Source organism: Hyperoodon ampullatus, assembly GCF_949752795.1.
Source record: "Hyperoodon ampullatus genome assembly, chromosome: 17".
Classification (NCBI taxonomy): domain Eukaryota; kingdom Metazoa; phylum Chordata; class Mammalia; order Artiodactyla; family Ziphiidae; genus Hyperoodon; species Hyperoodon ampullatus.
The window spans coordinates 69,781,514-69,806,911 of record NC_136930.1 but is presented as its reverse complement, the minus strand read 5'-3'; the positions used below and the strand labels follow the sequence as shown (position 1 = coordinate 69,806,911).

The 25,398-nt window shown below is 47.8% G+C and overlaps 1 protein-coding gene across 1 annotated transcript in view; it reads right to left on the bottom strand.

The window, feature by feature from the left end:
- TG (thyroglobulin) overlaps window positions 1-25,398 on the bottom strand; it is a gene marked incomplete at both ends in the record, with an annotated part of 239,988 nt that overhangs the window by 108,111 nt on the left and 106,479 nt on the right. Inside the window, 4 exons of the mRNA XM_079722325.1 lie at window positions 433-526; window positions 2,122-2,341; window positions 6,146-6,310; window positions 7,949-8,083. Coding sequence (XP_079578451.1) covers window positions 433-526; window positions 2,122-2,341; window positions 6,146-6,310; window positions 7,949-8,083 — 614 coding nt within the window. The remainder of the gene's footprint in view (window positions 1-432; window positions 527-2,121; window positions 2,342-6,145; window positions 6,311-7,948; window positions 8,084-25,398) is intronic.

Here is a 25,398-nt window from a genome sequence, read left to right as displayed (position 1 = left end):
GGCTCTCACCCCACCTCGTCCGCACCCCTGCCCAGGCGGGCCCTCCTGATCACCACCTACCTCACTCCTCCTGTCACTCCGTCTCCTCCCCTGCTGTGTTTTTCTTCACAACCATATCAATACCACAGTTGTCCAATATTTCTCTGCTTATCTGTTTATTTCTGCTCCTCCCACTGAGAATAGCCCCTCCTGTGACTGGCGCTTTAGGAATACTTCTTAGAGGGCCGGAGCAGGATAGCCATGCACTGCTCCCACTCGGGAGATCAGGTGAGGCCGTGGGGGACCCAGGCTTGCTCTCAGCCACTCAGGCCTCAGGAAGCCAAGAACCCACCAGGAGAGCGCAGGGCGGACCGTGCTGGCCACTCTGGGGCTGGGGATTTCTAATGGGGCAGTTTTCAGGGCAAACATAGTTTTCAGGGCTGCAGCACTCACCACGCTCTGAGGGACAAACACGTTGAGATACAGGCAGTCCTCGCTGACCCCGGGGGACGAAGGCGTCCTGGCGCCTGGTTGCCAGCAACTGGCCCTGCAGGTAGAGACAGACAGACAGAAGGCATGACTTGCAGGGAAAACAACCAAAGCGACAAGTCCCAGCCCCCTTCCCGTCAGCGGTGGCAGAGCCCACTGCCCCATTCCAAAAGCCCGGCGGCCCACCAGCAATTAGGCAGCTTCAGGAAATGGTTAATGGGATTGGTGAGTAAATGGTGGAAACAGCAGCATGCCCATCCCTCTCTCTACCACGGGCCTGAGGAACATCCTACAGGGACAGAGGGCTGGCCCAGAGAGAAGGATGCCCAGATAAAGAGGAAAATGTGTGTCACCTGCAACCTGGGCCCTTCCTGGCTCCAAGTGAGCAGACCTGCTGGGATGAGGTGTCCCAACCTGTTTTCTACATCAGTACAGAGTCCAAGTGTGCCAGTTGGAACATCTCCTGGCATAAGAGCTGAGACTGCATCTGGGACACATCTAATGGAGGCATGATGGTTACCCGCCCAGGCCTTGTTAGCACTGGGCTCTGATGAACCTAGCTCTCCAACTACTCTCCACTCAAAAGCCTCAACCACCTCATCTGTCAAATGGGTGTATCCTAACGCGCTAAAGTATTCTAATTAGTCCATATTTGTTTCTCTGGTTGCCCAATGGTGGAGACTTATTCATGACTTTCTGCATCTTTCTGCCACTGTCCTAGTTTAAGCCTTCATTGTTGCTTGCCTGGAGCAGTCCAGAGCCTCCTGCCCACCCCTCTATCTGGCCCTGGGCCTGTAGACCTGCCCAGCAGCCAGCCGTGGGAGCGATGGACAGGGAGAATACGGTTGCCTTGAGACAGAGCTGTGGACCCCTGTGGGAAGGGAAAGGCCGTGGGGATGGGAGAGGGAGACATGGGTGCTCCTTCCACAGATTCTCTGAACATGCTTTAGTTAGAAAAATCACAAAGTCATATCCAGTCTGTCAACTCTTTATAGTGGTATATGCATGGGAGGGGATGGGCAAAATTGAAAGCAGTCGATGACGAAGGAAAATAAGATATTCCATTTTTTCCCCTTTTTTGAAAATTCCTTTCAATATTGTTCCTGTTGGGGGAATCAAAGTCCTTTTAAATTATTTTTTCACTAGCTCACGTGTTTTTCCTTCTCTGCTTACTTCCCAGCCCCACTGAAGTCAGAAGTGGCTGGGAGGCTGAGTCCTGGTCACCGCCACACTGGGGCACGTGACGAATGCATGCCCCACCTGCAGCTGTGGCCCATGGAAACCTCCCCTGCAGACTCTTCCACAGCCTCTCTTTCCTGGATGCAAAGTCAAGGAAGGCTCCTAGAAGGAACCTTAGAAGGTTTGTGCTGAAGAAGGCACATCAGCCTGGGTGCCCGCGTTACTGCATGGAGCAAAGCCCACCTGCCCTTCCATCACCAGAGGGACTGTGCGGGGCCAAGACAGTGTTAAGGCACCGACAAGTGGGAGCTTATGTGTTAAAGCACTCGACACCATCTTAACACATATAACCCCCGCTCCACGCATGGCTCAAATTCGAACGCGCTGCTCTGTCATCAAGCCTCATTTTGAAGGCTTAGAATGGGAGAGGGCCTCCCTGGGCATCCCCTAAAATGTACTCCACTCCACCCTTACCGTGGCTTGGTGGCATCCCAGGACCCTGTCCAGTTCAAGGGCTCCGGGGCCCGGAAGCGGCTTCCCGCCAGGGGTGGGGTGGCATACGGAACTCCCAGGAACTGGTCCACTTGCTTCCACGAAGTGCCCACCTGGATGGCCTGGGACCTGCCCAGCAGCCGGCCGTGGGTGGTGATGGTCACAGAAGGTGCGGATGTCCCAAAGCCGAGCAGAGGGACGTCTGGGGTGGGGGGAGAGAGAGAGAGAGAGAGAGCAGCTGGTGCTCTAGTCACAGGGATTCCGAATATACTTTAAGAAACAAATCTAAAAGCCCAAACACTGCTTTCTGCATTACAAAACAAAATGTTAGTTATTCATTCAGGTCCCAATAGCTTAAGTCTAGTCATGTTAGTGTTCAATGTGGCAAAAAAAAAAAAAAGAAAGAAAAGAAACCCAGGAAAGACACCTGATCTTCCCCGGGCACTGCAATCCCTCCCCAGATGTGCCATCTCAAGTTCTTCCGAGAGAGATGACCCAGGCCCACAGCCCCTGACTCAGCACCCTGGGGCCAGATGTTACCACAATTCTGAATTATTTGGATTTTAAAAAGAACAGAGGGGCACAGAACGTGCAAGGCTCAATCCTCCAGGGGGGTGTGGAGTTGAGACCCATCAACAGACACACCAGTTACTTCTGGGATGACATGTATAGGTTTTTCCTACTAAGAGGGACGAACACATAATATCGTTTCTTCGGTCACTTCAGGTCAGATGTTGCCACCAGACGAGTTTGCCACCAACTTACAAAAACATTTTTTTTTCTGACTTTTAGAGTGTTTGGATTTCAGAATTGCAGCTAAGGCACTGCAGACCCGGTACTTGTATTTGACTGGTGAGGAAATAGATTTAGAGTCTGGGGGTGGGCAGCTGTCAGGGCTTCAAAGTGATGTAGGATCCAAAGCTATACTTTTCCGAGCCCCAACTCTGACCACAGGGTCAGAGGTTCACAGAGGGTCAAGGCCAGGCCTCGGCCCAGGTCTGCAGTGTCCATTCCGCTTTGTGCAGGTCCGGATCCCACCCCGTCTATGAGTTCACGCTGGTGCTGCCGGCCACCCTGCACTGTGCTCCACAGGCCTTCCGTTCCCCCCTGTAGTGCTACCTCCAGACGCTTATCAGCCTTTCTTCAGCCCTATCTTATCCCCTCCACTATATTTCTCACATTCATTCATTGGTTCAATAAACTTCTGCTGGGCCCCGGCTCAGTGCCAGATGCCATTTTCAGGGACTTAAGACAGGCCTGTGCCTGGTTCCCCACAGGCCTTAGGGCCTTGCACGGAGGAAACCAACACTGGTGAAGAGATTCTGTGTGTGTGTGTGTGTGTGTGTGTGAGTGTGTGTGTGTGTGTGTGTGTGTGTGTCAAGCAGGGGGTCTCTTATTATTTCCATCATGTTGAGCCTGGGAGAGGAGGCAGACAGACAGACAGGCAGACAGGCGGAAGTCTATCCATTCCTCAAAAGCTTGGTACCATGCAGTGGTTCAATTAGAGGTGGTTTTGACCCCAGGAAACATTTGACAATGTCTGGAGATGTTTTTCGTTGTCATAAGGGTTGGGGAGAGATACTAGCTACTGGCATCTCATAGGTAGAGGCCAGAGAAGCTGCTAACCATCCTGCAATAGAGAAGGTAGGTCCCCACAATGAGCCTTCTGGTCCCAGATGTCAGTGGTGCTGGGGCCGAGACTCCCTGGCGTGATGTGCTTTCATGACTTCCAGGCCACTGAGGGTCGATGTGGTGAGGAGGAAACAATGGATGGTCTGAGGAGTCCAGCAGGTCTGTGTTTTGTGTTATGGATCAGCTACTTTAGAAAACCTCTATAATTCTTCTCATCCTCAATTTTCCCATCTGCAAAATAGGAACAGTAGCAGTCCCTACAATGCAAAGATGTTAGGAATAAATAACACAACGCCTGTCATGTCCCAAGCCCAGTGCCTGGCAAATGACAGGAGATCAACACATGAATGAGTGAATGAGAAAGAGGGAGGGAGGGAGGGAGGAAGGAAACAGTGAGTGAAAACTTCTCTGTTGCATAAACACTGGCATGTGAGTTAGAACTCAAAATGGAAACTCAGGATGGAAGGAAGCATTTGCCGATTGTAATCCGGCCTTGATCACAAATCATGACGGCGCTCACTCCCACGGTTCTTTCCTTCTCACGAGATTTCCTGTTTCAATTGCAAATCACAGGCTCTCGGGCCAGCCTTCAGGACTGTGGGCGCTAAAGTAGCAAACCATCTGAGGTCAGCTCTGCAGGAAACAGCCACATTTCACCAATGTGGCAGCATCTGAAGCAGGGAGCGAAGACAGAAAATGTAAAAGCTAAAGAATTTCGAGGGAAGGCAAGCCTGCTTTCCCACAGATGGTGGTATTTAAGCCTCCCTCCAGAGGCTGCCCAGTGAATCCCAGACTGAAAGAGATCCAACATGGGGAAAATGTTTGATGTGCATTTCTCCCTTTGGAATCTTTTGCAGAAATGTGGATTCTTTTCAGAATACCCACATATTTAGGCCCTGTGACTATCTGGATTAAGAAAGTTATCTGTAGCTCTACGTATACATTAGGTGCAAACAAATAACATCTCTGTAGATAAATATGGGCATGCATCTTCTGCTGGAAAGTGAGCATTTCACATTGAATTTGAGACACACAGAATTAGGAGAGAAGCAGTCGTATTTGTTTTACAGAACTCAGACCTCAGAGTGAAGGCAATCCTCAGCAAGACTACCATGCAGATTAGCTACACTATGGGTGAAATCTATCTAACTCACTGAATGATACAAACGTCCCGAGAGAAGACAAGCCTTGAGATTAAGGGCCCAAGACGTCAGTTTATAGGAATCAAAGCGCTCCCAGCCCTGGGGACCCTCTCTGGATCTAAAGGCTGAGGTGGAGGAGGGGCAGAGGACACATCACTGGATCCAGACAGGCCTGAAGGACCGTTAATGCTCAAGCACAGGGTGGGCCCAAATCCCACTGCTACCTGGTTTTGTAAATAAAGTTTTACTGGCACACAGCCAAGCCTGTGGATTTGTTATTGTCTGTGGCCACTTTCCTGCTACAACAGCAGAGTTGAGTAGCTGTAACAGAGACTTGTGGCTGTAAAGCCTAAAATATTTATTATCTGGCCCTTTACAGAGAGAGTTTGCTGACATCTGCTCTTGAAGATAAGATGGCAGACATGGCCAACATTCCTAAAAAATTACTCATTTCATCCCATAAGCATGTTTAATGGGGGAGGTGTGTCCCCCAGGCCCTCGATTCCCATGTTTCCTGTTCCACAGCTCTTATTAGTTCACTTAGGGAGGCACTTATATGCTGCTCTCTCCTTGCTTGCTTCACCCCTGTATCCCCAGCACCTAACACAAGGGCTGACACATGATAGCACGTTATTCAATGTTTCTAAACTAAACTGAGCCGGAAGCAGCTGCTCTCTCCGGGCACCGTGGTGTGGTCTTTAGGCGATGCGGTTTTGTGGGAGAGGACTGCCTCTAGAGATAGGAGATCTGGCTCCAGGTCCCCGTTCTGTCGTCGCTAGCTGTGTGAAATCAGAGAAGTAACTTAACTTCCCTGGACCAGAGTCTCCTGATCTCTAAGACGGGGATAAAACCCTTATCTTGCCACCTCACAGGATAGTGTGAGTATCAAATGGGATAAGGTATGTGAAATAACTTTGTAAATTCTAAAATAGTAGTTAAAAAGTGGCCTATTTAATTATTTTACTCAGAAATGCAAAGGCCAAAATGGCTTCTATAACTCAAAGGAAGTAATGAATAAAGGCGGTGCAGAGAAGTTCTAGGTCAGAAGTAGGGTTTTTCACCTTCCTTCAGTCCATCCCATGTGAGTGCCACAGAGCCTAGGAGGACTTTGACTGACTTTCCCTTAAGAACCTCAAAAGCCACTGCCCATGAGTCACCAGGTGCTCGGACAGTCCCTCCCAGCCACACCCAGGCCCTCAGGAATGGCTGCAAAGACACAGGCCAGCACTTACTTGGCTTCTGGTAGATGTGGGTAGCCTCTTCACGGAGCAGAAGTTGGCAGTTTTGTGCCTGCAGGCTGTGTGTGCAGCTCTGGGTATCAACATAGAACATACACCTCACAGCGCCAGGTTGGGTTTGCAGAGTGGTGACAAGGCAGGCCTGGTGACGGGAGCATTCTGCAGAGGAGGAGGTGAGTGGGGCTTGGGCCAGAGAGATCACCTCAGTCATGTATCCAATCATGCACCCATGAATCCATCCATCCATCCATCCATCCATCCATCCTACCATCTAATCATGCATCCATGAATCCATGCATGCAACCTTCCATCTATCCAAGCATCATCCATCCATCCATCCATCCATGCAATTTTACGTCCATAAACCTGTGTATCATCCACCCACCCACCCTTCCATTCATCCCAAGATAACCTGGGATGCCCAGCAGCAAATAATTAACCTGGGAGAGAAGACCTTGGGTGGGCTCTCTGTTGCAGTCTCCTCATCCTCCTTCAGGGTCAGCCCAAAGTCAAAGTTTCCAAGGCGAGAAGCCAGCTAGCCATCCTTCCAACCAGTCATGCCTCATGAATCTGTACATCCACCCATGCATCATCCATTCATCCATCCAATTAAGCAGGCATGCATCCATCTATACAAACACTCACTTCTTCATTTAAACACCAGGCACAGTGCTAGGGGCTGGGAATAAAATAGTCGTGGTGGAGGACCCAACCCTCCCATCAATCTGTTTTCCACACAACAGTCCGGATATTGGTTGTTTATTTAGTCACAAATGTGCTCTTGTCATTCTCCGACTGAAGTCATACCAGACAAGGCTCTTCACGCTCCAGCCCTTGCCTTCCTCTTCAGCCTCATCTCCCTCTGCCTCCCCCACCCCATCACACCCACCACCTTCCATCAGGGGTTATGTCCTTTCCCATCTGTACCAGGTCATGCACTAGACTGTTTAAAAGATTCATGGCATTAGGGTATTCAGTCCTAAGAACAGCTCTGAAAATAGTACTGCTTTGTTTGATTGAGCAAGTTGTGCATTGCCTAAAGGCTTTATTCACAGCCCAGTCTCTGTGCCATGGCACCACCCAAAACCTATACAACCGTACATGGTGGCCCTGGCTGTAATATGTGCATATTGTTTTCCAACCTTGTAGGGGAGAGGATCCATGTAATCTCAGAACTGAAGAAGTGTAAATGTTACCCAGTCTTGGCCTCTTTCACAAGGTGAAGCCTTTGCAGAACATTCTGATCATATGGTCACCTGGCTTTTGTTTAAATACCAGTGACTGAAACCCTGTAAAGGAAGTATGCATCCGTGGACAGCTTTGCCTATTAGGAAGTTCTTCATATTGCACTGAAAAATGTCTCTTGAAATTTGAGTTTCACCCATAGGTCTTTGCTTGCCCCATGAGCTTGGCCAGGACAATATCCTTCCTCCTGGCCATGACGGCCCACCTGTAATCTGAGGACAGCCGTCACAGCTTCCATGCATCTCCATCTCAGACCAACCCCCTAGATTCTTCCTCTGCTCTTCCTCTGACCTGGTTCAATGTGTGCATTTTCTAGCTGGCTTAGCCCCTTGGAGACCTTGACCGTGGCCAACCCTGCAGGAGGATGAGGAGACTACAGAGCAGAGACCCCCCGCCGGGGTCTTCTCCCTGAGGTGAGTTCCTTCCGGCCAGGCACCCCAGGTGATCTCGGGGTCTCCTATGTGTTTTTGAGGTCTGAATCCCGAGGAGCACCTGTGTGAGAGGGGTCCCGTCCCAATCAACCCCCTACCTGGAGGTGGAAACCCCCCTTACCCCACAAACAGCGGTCTCGGGCAGCAGAGAAGTCACCCGTGGCAGCGGTGCTGATGTGGGCCACGTCAAAGTTCCGGATGGATGGATCAACAACTACTGAAGAGAGGGCCAGGGACTGCCACGAGTCCAGAGAGACTAGGAGGGAAAGCAGGGACGGTTAGTGGAGTGCCATCTGATGCCCCCAAAGGGTGCCCAAGGGCTCCCTCCTGGTGGTCTCCGTTCCCATGTGACCCCATTTCTTTATCCATCTCTGCATTCTACTATGATTTTTAAGAGTTTTTTTAATATGAGCCAAGGTCCCGTGCTCAAGTCTAGGGGTACAGAGGTGAAAAACAAAGCAACCAAAGCAACAAAAGCATGGGTGTTTCTATTGAGCAGCTCACAGTAGAAGGGAGAGAATGTGAAATGACGAGACAAACATTGTAGTACAGTTGTTATCATGCAGACGTCAGAATAACGCTAGTAACCATGATAATAACAGGCTCGTCAGTGTTCCTTATGTGGTACTTTGTGATGTGCTGCCCGGTTGCCTTCAGGACCAAGGCTCTCATATCCCAGCTGCTGGAAGCTTATGGCCAGGGCTCCCAGCTGAGTCCCTCTCTAGGAACTCCCTAGGTCTAGGCTAGCTGCCTCCCCTCCACAGGGTCAGCCTTCATCCCCAAACTAGTCCCTGTGGGTATACAAAGGCCCAGCCCCCTTGCCTCAAGATGGGCCAACTCCCAAGGGCCGGCCCCGCTTCACAGCTCACTGAGGCATCAACGCGGCCGTTGTTTGGTTTGCGTCAGTTTTACTGCCACCCCTGCCCAGTTCTGCCACCTTGCTTCCTTACAGGTGCTGCTGCCAAGAGCACTGAGCACTAAACTTTCTGCACATGCAAATCTCCATCTCAGAGTCTGTTTCCTGGAAAACCTCAGCTAAGACACCCTCTTTAAAAGACGAAGACAGCGAGGCACAGGGATGTGAAAACGGCTTGCCCAGAGCGTGCTGTGCTTTCGGAGTGGAACGAGATGGAAAGCAGGTCTCTGCATCCAGAGAGCCTGTGCCTCCGACCGCTCTACTCTGCTGCTTCCCAGTCCTTGCACAGGACATGCCGTCACGGCGAGAGGGAGGGACATCTGGTTCTGGCTGCCACAGAGATGCTTGGCAGAGGCAAAGACATCTGCCAGAGTACCTGTGTCCCTGTGAGGACAGAGGTGACCCTGCACGGGGGGCTTAAGCTTCCACCATGGGGAAGGACTGTGGGCCCAGGGGGATGAGTGCATTATTCTGTCCACAAATGGCATCAAACTAGGCACGATGCCACCTCCCAGAATAGGCCTCCATGCCCACTTGGGAGTGCTAATACCAGAATACTGTATGGAACCATTCAGTGGGTACAGCATTGATAGTTAATGGAGAAAATCTATTTATCTACTTATTTTTTCTTTCTGTCTTTGACTTTTTTTAAATTTTTTCCAGAAGACGGTAGTAGTTTACCCTTATGACAAATATTTGTGAGTGTCTACCTTGTGCTAGAAAAACACAATGGCAATCTTAGGTGTAACATTTCACAGTTTACGAAGTGCCGTAAGCCCTTTGGGGGTGATAAGCCATCAACTCAGTTTCCTTGTCTGTAAAACATCATCATGTTTGATCCTCGCAGCGCCCCAGATGGGGGGTGGGGAAGGGACTCTAATGCCTCCTTCACAGATAAGGAGTCGGAAGCTGGAAGAGGTTATGTGACTTTCTAAGAATGCTGAGCTGGACAGTGACCAAGCCAGAGATAGACCCAGGCCTCCTGGCTCTAAACCAGTGCTACTTCCATCCCTCTGAGCTTCCTACAGAGCTGAGCATCCTTTTCAGAAACTTATCCCCAGGTAGGAAAAGGTCGTTTTCTTTGACAGAATCATGCTCTTAGCTATATGGGGAAGACTGTCATTTTTATCTTGAACTTGTCTTTGACACCAGAGCACTGAGCATCACTAAAATTAGAATGGTAAATAAAGTAGCAAAACAATCTAGCACCACCACCCTTCTTTTCAATGAAAGAAAGAAAGAAAGAAAGAAAGAAAGAAAGAAAGAAAGAAAGAAAGGGAAAGAATGGAATTCTTTGATAAAATTCATCAGTGAAACTACCTAGATCTGAAGCTTGCTCTGTGAGGGGACTTTTGTTAATAAATTTAACATTGTTTATAGACAAAAAAAAAAAAGAAAGAAAGGAAGGAAGAAAGGAAGGAAGAAAGTAAAGAAAAAGAGACCGAGAAAAAAGGTTTATCCAGAGAAGTGGCCAAATAATGCAACCAGATTTCACGTGGACTCAGCAAGAGGAGGTGAAAGCCCCACACCTGTCCTAGAGCTGCAGGGCCATCCTCAGAATGTGGAGCCGTGTATTTCTGAACTTGGGACCTGGCTTCCCTGTCAGAGACCCTGGGCTTTCATTTCCTTAAGCATCCTCCACGTGTTGCTATTTTCATGGTCATTACAAGTGGCATTTTTGCAGCATGGCCAAACCGAGGTGCGTATTTTTAGATGGTGAGCACACTGCAATTTCAGAGAAGAGTTATGATGGGATTTCAGGGCGGAACTTGCCAATTATGGTCTTAAAATGGAAGCCTTGGCTGCCCTCCACCTTTATTTAGGTTGATGTCTAGGGGAAAGAGCTCTAATTAAAGGATGAATTTCACCTCCAAAGTGAGAGTCAGCTCATCTGTCGCCATCCCAGGGCCTGGGGTCAGCTCTCTGCCACACCCCGCAACTGTCCCCCTCCCCTGGCTGGCAGGACCCCCAGATAAGCCATTGCTGCCATGCAGAATCTAACATCTGAGGTTCCACATGCATCTCATGAAAATTCTGAGAACAAGTTCTTTGTGAATGCAAAAGCATAGTGAAGCATGAAAGCTGGGTGAGCTTGGTAGCACTTCACAGGAGTTTACTGATTTGCCAAGAACCTCGCAATACCATTGCTATTTAACGTTCACGATAACCCATGCTGTGGGTGTCACTACTGTGCACATTTTACAGATGAGGAAACAGATCCAGTAAACACACCCGAAGTGCTTAGCTGATAAGTGGCTGTGCTTGGGCTTGAGCCCCGCTCCTTCAGCTTCAGAATCCACGGTTTAGTCCAAGGCAGACCTCCTCTCCGGGTGAATGAGATGGTGACAGCTTTCAGACTCACCCAAAGGGATAGTCTGCTCCAAAATGCATCATCTCTGGTTTGTTAATTAGTTTTTTCTCCCTTTGTTTAAAATATATTTTACAGATTGCATTGTCAACATCACTTATTTAAAAAAGAAAATTGTTGGAGTTCCCTGGCAGTCCAGTGGTTAGGACTCAACACTTTCACTGCGTGGTCTGGGGTTCAATCCCTGGTCAGGGAAGTAAGATGCCACAAGCTGCCCAGTGCGGCCAATAACTAGCTAAATAAATAAATAAGAAAATCACTTCCCCTTGAATTTGAAATGCCATGTTTATCATATATTAAGTCCTTATATGTAAATGAGTTTTCTTTGGTGAGTACCAATTCTTTTTCATTCATCTCTGCTAATTCTGGCTCTATTCCCAAACTGCTTAAACTAGAGTCACTTTATACTATATTCTGTCGTCAAATGGTAAAAGTTTTCCCACATTATTTTTCCTTTAAAAATATTTTTTGGTTGTTTATTTACCAGATGAAATTGAAAATCACTTTTTCAAGTTTCAAGAAAACATTTTGTGGATGTTATTTGGAAAAATTAATTTGAGAAAAAGATTTTTAATTTTATTCTGTTTAATTTTTGGTGTCATTAAGAATGGAATGGGATTGTTTCCCATTATATTTTTTAAATGGTTACAGTTGACCAAAAGGAAAGCTATGTATTTGTGTGTATTTATTTTCGAACAGGACCTGAACCTACTCTGAATGTAACTCACAGACGTAGTTGAAGCTCAGGCCCATATCTCTGCGGCTACTTTGGAAACAGGCCCACAGTAGATTCCAGTTTTAGGGAATACATGCCATCCAGCAGCTGTAACTCATGATGGCATAAATGACACGTACTTGCTTAAGAAGTCAGGTTCCAGGAGTTTATCCCAGCTCCTCCACTTAACAGCTCTGTGACTCTGGGCAAACCACTCACCCTCTCTGAGCTTCAGTTTCCTCATCAGTAAAATGGGTATATTACCAGATGCTCTCTTCTAAGATGGTCATTGGGAATGAATGAGCTACTGTGGGTGAGCTGCTCAGAGCCTGCTCGGGGTAGGATTAGTGAAATCAGCCGCTCCCATTCTCTCTGGGCCGAGTTGCTCGGTTCTTGCTGTGTTTGGGTCACTGTCTTTTCGAAACTATAGAGGTAGGAGCCTGACTGAGGTGCTGGGGGAAGTTCTCTAAGGGGTAAAGGAGCACAAATCACTGTTGGTGATTTCAAAACCTTCCTCCTGAATTTGCCTCATTCCCTCACCCCAGCCTTGTCCCAGGACACCTGGCTTCCTGCCCAGGAGGGCCTCTGTCAGCACTTCCCTTCCTGCCTCTGGCCCTGGGACTCCTGGTCAGGTCGTTAGCACAATGGACGCAGGACGCGTGCCCGACCAGGAGGCCTGCTGCTGAATACAGCGACTTTCGGAAACAGCAGCATCTCAAGGTTTTGGGAGCCCAGCACGCCCCAGATGAACCCATCGCCGCCCCCTCCCTCCATCCTGCTCTTTGCTCCCACACCGGGCTCTTTCTTTCCTCAGGGACTGCTTCCACCACCCACCCTGCTGCCCAACCCAGAAATCCCACCGCCTTCATCACCTTCTCCCTCGCTTTGTCCTGGCAATTCTGCCTTCTCAGCCCCTCTGGGAACTGTCCTTTCTTTTCCACCTAGATTCTGGCCTCATCAATTTCACTCCAGTTACTGATGCTCCAGTTACTGAGACCCAAACGGGCCTCCTTGTCACCTGCCCCCTCATCCCTTCTCAGGCCGTCGACACACTGCGACCGGGGTCACCTCCAAATCTGATTACGACACCCACTGCCCGATGTCCTCGGGGTAACAGGGCGAGTCTGCTGAGGTCTTCAGCTGTATCGCACCCCTCTCACTTTCACATGGTGGGCCTGCGTGCTTGCCATGGTCACCCATACACCAAACACATTGTACAGTCATAAGTAGAAAGAGATGTTGCTTTATTACATAATTTGAGTTACTTATGTTAACTCAGATCCATCCTAGTCATAGCAGATGAGGCAATGAGCCACCGGGAGGAATAGTCACAGGGCACTCCCCAAGGTCACAGGGTGGAGCCTGGTCTCAGACCCTGCCAGCATGGTTTCCATCTGCCTGGCTGTAGCCTGGGACCTCCTTCCCAGCAGCAAATGTGCCCCCTCTCAGCCCTTGACACAAACCTGTGTTATGGTGTGGAATCTTGATGACTTTTTCATACTGTAAACAACCTACATATGAAATAGTTCACCAACAGCTCTGAAGACCTTGGAGGAGAACACGCCTTCGGAAGAACGTGGCCCTGCCTGTCCATTAGCAAAGGGGAAAGGGTGACCCTGAAGGGAAGAGAGACTCACCCATGTCACACAGCCCTTTCCTCTGTGATGGGGACAGACAGGCAACATGTGCTACCATCTAGTGGGCCTGCAAATTCAAGATGATCTGATTCTCTCTTACAGTACAATGCTGAGATGGACAACATTATCCCTATTTTACAGAAGAGAAAAGTGAATGAGGGCCAGAGAGGGCCAATGACTTGCCCAAGGCCACACAGCTAAAAGGTAGTGAGCCAGCATTTGAACCCGGGACAGCCTTGTGCCATTATGCTGCCCCGTACACCTAAGCATTGCTGAGGGTGGGCAGGGCCGAGGGGAGGGAACGGGTGGCACAGCACGGCCTGCAGCCTTGGCACAGGCAGGCCTTGGGGTGATACCAAGGTACTTCCATTCCCTTCCAGGCAGCATTATTCCCTTTTAATGTAGACTCGGCTTAAAAAAAATCACTAGACTAAAATATGTTTGAAAATTTCCACCAATATATGGAAAACTGTGTTTAATTCCCTTTCCTTCCTCCCTCCCTTCCTTCCTTTCTTCCTCTTTTCTTGTCTTCCTGCCTTCCTTTGCTCCTTTCCACACAGACATCAGTTAAAGAAGGAAATGTTTGATTTTGATGTCAAGGCTCAGATAGAGTAATTTCAGCTGTTAAAAATAGCTAAAACAAAACAAAACAAAAACCAAACACCCACGGAACTACAGACCTGTGTTACGACAGGAGGAACAGGTCTCTCGCTTGCTGGCTGGGTAAGTAACCAAGGGTAAATTCCCACTCTGGCCCTCCTCTCTCTCATTTGAAAAACGGGGGGAAGGAGCCTTTCAAAGTTTTTTAATCAGGTCAAAGTGCAGAAATGTCAAGCCGGTCGCAAATGCCTGACCTTCTCTCCAAGGTTCAAATAATCACAGAGCCATTTTTTAAATGAAAGTATCGATGTGATTTTCTTAAGAATCACCAAGACAGAAGATAACAAGCAGACGCTCTAAAGCCCTGAAAAGAATCCAGGATCCTTACTGTTCTTCTTGCAATCAGAACCAAGAAGAATTCCTTTCTGCTCCTCTAGGCTTATCGAAGGGATAGGCACTGAACATCGAAAAAGCTTGAGGAAATCCTGGAGGTGGTTTCCATGCCCAGGCCGGCTGGGGGAAAAACATCAATGCTTTGAAGCCTTTCAGCAGGAAAGGTCTTTCACACAGGAAAACATTTCAGGCACCAGCAAGCCTCCGTGACCTTGGAGTCAGCGGAGTATAACAGGCTCGCTAATGCTGCTTTCGCAGCTTTACGGCCACGAGCTCTTGCTGGTAGAAGACACTTGTGTGCTGTCATTACTGGATGGGACCAAGACTCAGACATCCTGATTTCTCACCAGACACCGTCTTTCATGTGAGAACCACGTCTCATTAACACTCAAAAAAAAAAAAAAAAAAAACCCCCAAAAAACCCTAGATGTTCCTTTGATAACAGAAAGAAGAAAAAAGATGTCCCTTGTTATTTTGCAACTATTTGAGAGATGAAAATGTGACCAGAGCTAGCTGTTGGTCTAGCATACCTTCAGAGAGAAATGCCTGACATAGCAGACCCTACTGGACCCGTTTTTAACATTTATAACACTAGAAAAATACCCAGAGACGTTATTTACCTCTGTTCAGCCTCCAAATACCTATTTTTGAGCTACCCAGGAAGCATGCTTTCATCTTTAAGTTTGCACCTCCAGAGCTTAGCAGACCGATGGCAGTGAGTACTGTGGGTTGAATTGTGCCCCCTCAATCCCAAGATTCACACTTCAGATTCATCCTAACCCCTAGCACCTCCGAACGTGAACTTATTTGGACATAGGGCCTTTACAGAGGTAATCAAGTTAAAATGAGGTCATTAGAATGGTCCCTAATCCAAAAGGACTGGTGTCCTCATAAAAAGAGAAAATTTAGACATAGAAACGGACATTAAAGGAAGATGACATGCAGATACAGGGAGAAAACTACCATCTACAAGCCAAGGAGGGGGTTTCAGAACAGATCCTTCACTCACAGCCCTCAGAAGGAACCCACCCTGCCAGTACCTTGATCTTGGGCTACCAGCCTCCAGAATTGGGGGAGAATAAATTTCTGTTGTTTAAGCCCCCAGATTGTGGTATTTTGTTACACAGCCCGAACTAATACAGTGAGTGACTATTCAGTAAACACATCCATTCCTTGATTCACAGAGAGCCTGCTGTACCCCTGTGTTGCATAGAAATGCTGATTGTAATGATAATTCTTATCATGTCAAATAACACATAGTACCATGGTTAATGTTTACCAACCATTTCCTATTTGCCAGATGCGTTGTGATGTGCTATGTGTGTTGTTTCATTTAATCCACACACAGCCATGTGCGTGGCTGTTCTGGCCACCACTGTGTGCACATTTTAAGGAGGGACCACTCTGGGAGCACCCTGCCTGCCCAAATCCCAGCTCTGCCCACTGCCAGCTCTGACATAGGGTAAACTGTACTCTGTAAACTGGAATAGTCGTGTCACCTGATGTCACCTGAGTCACAGAGAGGGTTTCCCATATGCTAAGGGCTACAGCTTGCTACTGATCCTTCTAGCCTCCCTGAGGGAAGGGCTGGAAGTGCCGTGCCGGTCCTCCCATCCGGTTTTCCCAACGCCATATCATTGTCCCCAAAGTGTGTCGTGGCATAAAAAGTCAGTGGGCCTTGGACACACGGTGAGGGTGAGGGCTGAATGGACTGATACCTACAAACTGCTTGGAGCATAACAAGCACTCAGTAACATTTATTAAAGATTTACCCCCTGTGTGTTGACCTCCAAAACCAGAGCTTCTAGCTCTGCCGTGTTGCTGAATGCACAAGGGCGTACACGCTGTTACTTGTAAAACAGGGCATTTTCAACCAGAACACGAGCATTAATAGCACCGATAGGAAGGCTGCCACCCCCTCACTTTCCTGGTCAGGAATGTTGCACAGTGGGGGTTAGGTCTGGTTATATGGCCCAGGAGGACCAGAAAAGACCCACTCTGATGATTCAGGGACTTGCGAGGAAGGATGGAGAAGACAGCACATCTTCAGGCTAGGACAGGGGTCAGCAAGACTTTTCTGTTAGAAGCCAAATAGTAAATATCAATATTTTAAGCATTGTTGGCCACATTCTTTCTCTGCTGCATGTTATCTATATATATATATATCACATTGTAAGCTTACAAGTCTTGCACAGAAACAGACTGCAGGCTGTGGTTTGCGACCCCTGGGCCAGAAGGCAGAGACAGAAGGGACAAGGGTTCAGTCACTATGTACCATGACGGATGGAGAGTCTACATTCTGGGAACAAAAAATCCAATAGGAAACTTGACAGGGAGTTTTTGTACTTTTTCCGGGAATGAGGAGTCATCTGGGAAATGCCATCTGGACGGTAAAATATCATCATTTTATGACATGTTGATAGTTCTCCTTCCTAACCTGGCATGTTAATGTCCTTTTACAAAACGATTCATTTGTTTTGTTTTTTTAAAAAGGTTCTTATTTGGTAGAACGAAAAGGTGGCAAACATGAGCTGCCCTCCAGTCCGAGGATAGAGTCCAAGCCCTGCCTGTCTTCTCTACATGGAGGTGGTCTTACCCGACTCCTGACCCAGCCTCCTGCAGCTGCCAGCTCTCTGAAATCATCTGCCTGCTGTCACAGCGAATCCCCGAACCTTTCTCATCCTTCCCTATCCACTGTGCCCTGGAAACAAGGGTTCTTATTATAATGTGCCCTGCCCTCATTTTGAGTCACAATCTTCTAGCTATGAAACCTTCTAGTACTCCTTATCCTCAACTAGGGATGCCTGGTCATTCTCCCACATTCTTCAAATTCTTTGCCAGCCAGCTGGCAATTTTCATCTTCACCCCAGATCCTGCTAAAATCTTGGGGAACTTTGTCATCTAGGGGGAAAGTAGATGGCCTATTCCATAGTCTGGTCTCAGTTTCCTGGCCTCTTTAATCCCAGAAAACTGTATTTGCATTCACTCCAGCTTCCACAATCGCATCCCAGACTCTGGCACGGCACTGAGCTCCGTCACCCTGTAAATCCTACTTGTCTAAGGGACACTTGCTGTTGCATCCCACGATCCTCCTTCCTTCTAGCATTTTTATACTTTATTCCATCAAAACCAGCTCTTTAATTTCACTGTGATTTCTACTCTCTTACCCCCCACACCATGTTATCCATCTTCACTGGCTCATAAACCAAGGCCTCCGATTGGTTGGTCCATCACTTCAACTTCCCTTCTGCCACTGCCCTCAGCCCCCTTTCCTCCCCGTCGGGTTGATCCGATGGGCCTGCTGCCTCTGCAACTTGTCTTGGCCTGAGTACGGCTAAAGAAATACCCACAGACAAACAGATTGGCGCCTTTACAACTTTCTGATCTTCAGCCTCCAATGAAGTCTCAATGCAGCCTGACAATGTAGTCGTCTCTCTCGTCCATTCTCCCCAGGTCTAGGTATCACCATGACCCCTGCACTGTCAGCAGGTGCCTCACTTCTTGCCTCCCAGAGAAAGAGGGACCGTTATCAGCGTCAGCTTCAACTCCCCACCCCCCATCTACTCTCTATGAACCGTCCCATCTTTCCCTCTTTGTTTCTCCTGAACGGAGAAAGGGTGGCTGTTTGAAGCCAATTCCCCCATCGGTGCTCGAGAGCTTGACCTCACCCCCTCAGGGACATCCATCTACCAACTATCCCCCCAACCAGGCCCACTCCCATCCCTCCTATATGCCCAGTCTACCCCTGGACACTGACACTTCACTCTTTGCAAAAAAACGTACACACATTTTTCCATTATTAAAACAACCCTTTACTCTAGCCCAAGGTTTCTTAACTTAGGCTCTGGGTTTAAGGGGGTCCGTTTCCCTGAAAATACATGCAAAATTTGGTATGTATGGAGGAGGATGTTGTTTTCAATACATTATCGTGGGTGATTCATGACCTAAAAATTGATAGTTACTAACAAATGTTCTACAATTCTTTTCTTAGCTGTCAATCTCTTTCTTTTTCTTCAGAGCCAAGATTTTTTGGAAAGTTTGTAGTTTCCATTTTCTCAGATCACTACTGTGTAGTTTCTTCCCTCATCACCTTGTGAAATTTGCAAAGGACCCTTCATGACTAACGCAATGAATGTTCGCAGTCCCCATCTTCCTTGAAGTTACGGACCCCTTGACCCGCCCCTGGTTGCCATGACACCACGTGCTCCTTCCAGCTTTCCAGCTGCTCTTCTGGCTTCTCTTCTGCTCTTCCCTTAAAAACTGAGATTCCTCAGAGACCTGTCCCTGACCTTTACTATCTGCATCCTACACACTCTCCGTGGGTGATCTCATGACCCCCATGATGTAAAATACCACCGACATGCCAGTGATTATCAAATGTATCTCCAGGCCAGACCTCTGCCCAAGCCTCACGCTGAGATATTCAGTGCTCACTAGACACCTCCAAGCAGATGTCCCTGAAGCATCCCAAACTCAGCATGTTGAAAGCTGAACACTCACATCTTACTTCCATCCTCACCCACACCCTTTAACTGGTCCCCTCCTTATATTCTCTATCTTGAGAATTGGCACTCCACCCACGGGACTACCTGACCTGAAACGTTCAACGTTATCCTCAACTGGTGTTTCAGTAGACTGAACGTCCATCTAAAACGTCATTATAGAAGGAAAGTCAAAATGAATATTAGTTTCCACTCTAAATTTCAGATTCTACCATTGTAAGTGGATGGGGTAAATGCGTTTTTCTGATTTGCTAGCAAAATGCACGGCCCCCAAGTTTCCTCATGTTCTGTCTGCTGCCTCCCTCGCCTGCCTCTCCAGACACTTCTCTCGTCTGTCCACTTCCTACCACCTCAAACTCACATCTGGCGGTCTAGCAACACACTCTGTGTTGTCTGACTTTGTTCACTATTCCCCTTGTTTACACTTACAAAGTGAAGTCAGTTTATGCATATGATGAGCTTGTATCATCCTTCAAAACCCAACTCAGATATCACTTCCCTTGGAAACCCCTCTGAAAGACTCCTTCCTCCACCACGCCCCAGTAGTTTTTCTTCTGCTCTAAGTATCTTCTAAATATGTCTAGTGTTCCACTAATGTGCTGCATCGAAACTTACTTATGTTCTTTTCTCTGTTAAAATTATGAGCATCTTGAGATCAAAGACTCTGCCTTAGTTTTCATTAATTCTCCAAGACCTATCATGAAAGCATATAAAAATATTAACAATAGAAATAGTAATATAGCTGTAGCTAGCATTTATTAAGGGATCTATATGCTAAACAGGAATAACATCATCACAATTTCGCACGAGCTGCCCAATCCATAAATATGTAATGAATGAGTGAATGAACACAGCTCTTTAATCAATAAAGGAGAAATGAGATACTCATTCTTTTTTCATCTCTATAAAGGTTAACGCTAGAATTATTCTCATACCACAAGACCTCAGTAAATAATTATTGAATAAATCAATTAGCTGATCAATTGATCACATAGGAAGCAAGTAACGGGCATTTGATTTCATAATATCTCACGTTTATGTGATGCATTCTAGTTTGTGAAACATCTTCACTTACACTGTGATATTTAATAATGACATCAACCTGTGCATTCATTGTATCACTATTACTATTTTGCAAGGGACTAAACTGAAGACCAGAGGTGGGGAATAACGTGGCTAAAGTCACAGCTCATGATTGGCAAGCCCAGGGCTTGACCCAGGCTGCCCCCTCCCAATCCCCACCCCACCACAGCTGCCCCTTTCTCCCCGTGGCTCAACTCCAGACTCATAAATTGGTTCCCTTTAGTGGCATGTACATCTCAGGCATGGGTTTTCAAAGACATCTGAAATGGTCCAGCACCTGTTGAGATTACGAGCTTGTGGTTGGTGAGTAATCATCTTCTACACGGCTAACTTCAAAGACACTTCTAGAGAAATGTCTAAGAAGAAAGCACACACATGAAACCAGACTTGGAGCTATAGTCTCTGTCCATGTCCTCACGGCACATCACTAAATGCACTGCAAGCAAAATTCCTAGTGGAAATTCAGAGGCTCAGATTGAATCTGATTTCTCTCTAGGAAGTTTGACTCCTATCAAGTGGAACCCCCCAAATTCCACCCACATGCAAAGGCTACCTGGGAGGTGGCATGATAAATGGGTTACTGAGAGCATCTGAATTCCTCTTTCTTGGGGTCATTGTGAGTGATCCCAGGGAGCTGGGGAAAATTGCAGAAATTTGGAGTCACAGATGCATATGAGAACCAGCGTGAGCTGAGTAAAGTAATTCCAGCTGATGCGGAGGCTTCCCTAGAGACACTGAACAAGAGCATGGGACGGAGGCCATCCTGACCTCTGAGTGGACTGTAGGTAACTTGCACAAGGTCTGACAGCTGGTTTGAACCGGGGCGGGCAAACTCCCAAGACTGCACTCCCACCCTCTGCCTCTCCGGTCAGTGTGAGGGTAGGGCCCCTGCTGCTGTCGCCACTCAGCATGCATCCACTAGGCATGCTAGGCACTGTGCTAAGCACCTGCCCTACACGACTTCATCCAGATCTCACAGCAACTTGTGGATGTAGGTGATATTATGAAAACTCTTCCTCAAGGAGCCCAAGGCTCAGAGCAGTGAAGTGACTGGCCCCCACTACACAATGTAGGAATAGAACTGGAATTGAAACCCAGATTCGCCCAGTGCCAAGGTGCCTCTGCTTCATTGCTTCTGCTTCTCAAAACATCTGCCAAGAGCGTTCTGCTTGCTTGTGGGTAAGTTATCACAAAAACAGAAGAAAAAGAAAACACACCTTAAAGCATAACTGAGCCAATCGTTAGAATGACCAAAACAGAAAACTTAAAGATAAACTTAGAGGGCACGTAAACCACCCCCCCACACAGTGCGGGAATCTCCAACATGCTTGAATACCCCACTGACGGGGAGCTCATCCTCTCCACCTCGCTCCATCCCAGAAGGACACACCACGACTTCTTCCTCCATCCTCTGACCCCATCGCCTCTCACCTCATCCCCCACTGCCCCTCCCATGATGCCAGATGCTCTGTCTATACTGAAGCCCCTCCCTCGGTCTCTCCCACGCTAGGCTCCTCTCCCCTCCTCGACTTTACTCATGGGGGAGGGAAGGTGATTGCTTCCTTGGTAAATTGAATTCAGTTCCACCAAGGAGGCCAGAGAATTCAGCACAGACTCAACAGTGCGGGGGTGGGGGGGAAATCAATGAAGAATGACCAAAGGATCATTAAAAAAAGTTTTTTTAATTAAACAAAACTGTGTAGCCATTGGTAACATAGTATTACCTTTTTAAATCAACAGCTAAAATTATTATAATCTATAAAACTAAAGGAAATCTACCACTGTTGATGGATTGCATTCAGGAAGGGTCTAATCCACAGTCAGCTACTCAGAATGATTAGAGGGCTCCTAGGAAGGGTAAACTGCCTCAAATATTTTCCCCCAAATGCTTAGCAAATGGTCTGAATTTCCACTCTTAAAAATGAAATCCTTCTGGTTTACCCACTTGTTAAAATGTGACCACTCTTGGAGAAAATATCATATTAAAAAGAAGGTAGGTCCTAGGTTGGCATATTTTGTTCTTGGTTCTACTCCCTTCAACTCCGTCGAGCAAATAAACCCTTGATGGACCAGGTACAAAACTGGTGTTGTCTGGGGAGGGAGTTATCAAGGTAAATCCTCTGTTTTCTCCAGCCTCAAAGATCTAACAAAGGTTTAAGACACAACTATTCAGCAAACATTGATCAAATGCCTCCCAGGCCCACTATGTACATATGCACAGGTTGTATACTGTACAATTGCAGGGGCAGCATTCACAAAGATGACCTGTGAAAAGGATCCCTTAGAACTGGCAGTGCTTGACCTAATCTAGCTATTCCAACACAGTCAGCCTTCACCAGACATTGGGTGCGGCAATTTTACATATAATATATCTTTCCAGCTTAATAACAGCCTCTTTGAAAACATCATCATCTCCATTTTATAGGTGAGACAACTGAGATTCACAAATATCTTTTAAATTAGTCAAGTTCCCATACCTAAGGAGTGGCAAAGATAGGATTCCTGTATTCCATGTGTGTTCCAATCCATTCATGTGGTTACCATTCATTCTTTCAACAAGCATTAATTGAATCACTGTTGGTTTTAAATATTAACCTAGAGCAAAGTGAACATTTATATATTTTTTCTTTTTTAAAAAAACCAAACAATTATAAATAAAATAAGATTGAGAGTCTACGAGACACTTTGCTAAGTGTTTAGGATCAAACCATGAATTACAAAATAACTGCCCTTTGGAGCACGCAATCTAGCAAGCAAGCAAGAAAACTATATTCATTCATTTGGTAACTATTTCTTGAGAACTGACTAGGTACCAGTCATTCTTCTAAGAGCTAAAGGAGCAGTGAACAAGCCAGATAAAATCCCTGCCCTCTGTGGCTTCCTTTTCAGAGGAGGGCAGACAAATACTCAAGAAGTAAACAAGTGAGAAGATTTCATAGCAAAAAGATAAGAAGACAATAAGGCAAGGTGAAGGGGTAGGGAGTGCTGAAGAGGCTGCTTTGAGGGGGTGGCCGGGGTGGGGGGGTCTCTCTGAGGCGGCGATGTTAGCTCAGAGCAGAGGAGGAGCCAGCCCTGAAGATGTACTAGGACGAAGGCTCCATGGGGCAGGGCTTTTGGAGGCTCTGTTCACTGCTGTAGCCCCAGCACCTAGTGCCCGGCACAGAGTAAGTGCTCACTAAACACCTGTTGAATGAATAAGCGAATGAGCAGGGGAATGGCAGCCGAGGCAGAAGAAACTATAACTGTGTCCCAAATCCAGCACCCCACCAGCTGGCCGGAGGCTCCCTCCTGCTTCGTGGAGAGAAGGGAAGGGAAGCCTTCCAAGCTGGGGCCCAGTTTCCCCACGTGTCCCACTTTCCTTCAGTCTGCCGTGGCTGTGATCCCAGTTTGCCAGCTACTCTTCCATCTCACCCCCTGGGTCTCAGAGAAGCAGAGAAGTGGTCCAGGGGAGCTGCCACATGCAAGGCTGTGCCCAGAGCACACTCAGCCCTGCCAGTTACAGCTACCCAGGCAGCTCGGGGCTGTGGCAGATGTGCATCCTGGCTGCACGTGTTAGTCTGGGCACGCAGCTACTAACTAGACACAGCACTCTCGGCAGACTGAAGGTAGGAAAGAGTGCATGCCTGCCAGCCTCACCTTGATGGGCCCTGATTTACGGGATCTTCCCCTGGACAGCACTTCCCGTAAGTAGGGACAGAGTGTACACCGTGAGGTCCAGAGAGAGAGAGAGTGTGTGTGTGTGTGTGTGTCTGTGTGTCTGTGTGCGTGTGCACACATCAGCTCTGTGCATATTTGGAAAGGAGATTTAAGTTTTATACAAACATTAGGCAATTTTGGAGTCAGTGCCTGCTCACATGGCCCTTCCAGCCCGAGGACCAAAGGGATTAACAATTAGCTTGTGTGGGCTAACGCACCACCAGACTCGTGGCTACAGCAGGCAGGTGACAGTGCCCCAGGGTTGGTGCAGGACAGCCTGCACAGTTTTAACAGCACCCATTCCACCCTCAAATGTGCCCCAGATGAGATTATTAAAGTATAACACCACTAGGCTGCAGGCTGCGATGTCCTCCAGATTCCCCTTCATTAACGAAGGGCTCTTCCCCAGCTGCTAGGAGGGCTGCTGGCAGACAGACCCCACTGTCAGCCCTGCAGGGAGAGTGACCCCCAGAAGGGCAGCCCATATCAGTGAGTGACCAACGTGAGGGCATAACAAGTTTGACGATCGTCCCAGCATCCCTAGAGGTCAGCTGAGGCCTCCTCTGAGGCTGCACTGAAGCGCAAGTTCTCCCTCTGCCCTTCTCTTTCCCTCTCCCACCCCTCTTGATTCCATTCTCTTAAAAAATGACCTGCAGGGCTTCCCTGGTGGCGCAGTGGTTGAGAATCTGCCTGCTACTGCAGGGGACATGGGTTTGAGCCCCGGTCTGGGAAGATCCCACGTGCCGCGGAGCAGCTGGGCCCGTGAGCCACAACTACTGAGCCTGCGCGTCTGAAGCCTGTGCTCCTCAACAAGAGAGGCCGCGACAGTGAGAGGCCCGCGCACCGCGATGAAGAGTGGCCCCCGCTTGCCACAACTAGAGAAAGCCTTTGCACAGAAATGAAGACCCAACACAGCCAAAAATAAAAATAAATAAATTAAAAGAAGGATCAACATTAAGAGAAAAAAAAAAAATGGCCTGCATACTGAACTCAGAGTCTGATTCCTGAGGAACCCAACCAGCAACAGTCAGCATCTTCAGTGGGGAGACTCTGGATTTGGATTCAGACTGGGTTTGAACTCCAGCTCTACTATTCATTAGTTATGTGACCTTGGGCCTTTCTGACCCTCAGTTTCCAAATCTGTAAAATGGACACAATGGTGCACACTGCCTAGGGCAGTTGTGGGGATTAAAATATGGAAAGCATTTAGCACAGTGATTGACATATTTAGTCACTCGATACCTAGGAATGTAAAAATTCATGATTTTATAGCTCTGCCCTTAACTGGCTGTGACTTGGGAGAGTCACTTTGTCTCTCTCTGCCTCAGTTTCCTCCTCTATAAAAAGATGGGTTTGGACTTGGGCGCTATTACTGACATTGCTTAAACACCCACTCTTATCGGGTTCTGTGCCGAGCCTTGTACTTTGTTCCACAACACAAGCCTACTAGGTTGATATTTCTTACTTTTCACCATCATCCTCATTTTACAGAGGCCAACAAAGGCATCAGGAGGCTGAGGAATTTGTCCCCAGAGTACCCATGTGTTAAGTGATGGAACAGGATTGGAAGCTGGGCAGACGGACTTCAAAGCCCATCTCCACACCAGAATGCCCCGATGTTTCCCTCAATTAGATGATGCACACACTCCTGCCAGTGCTGG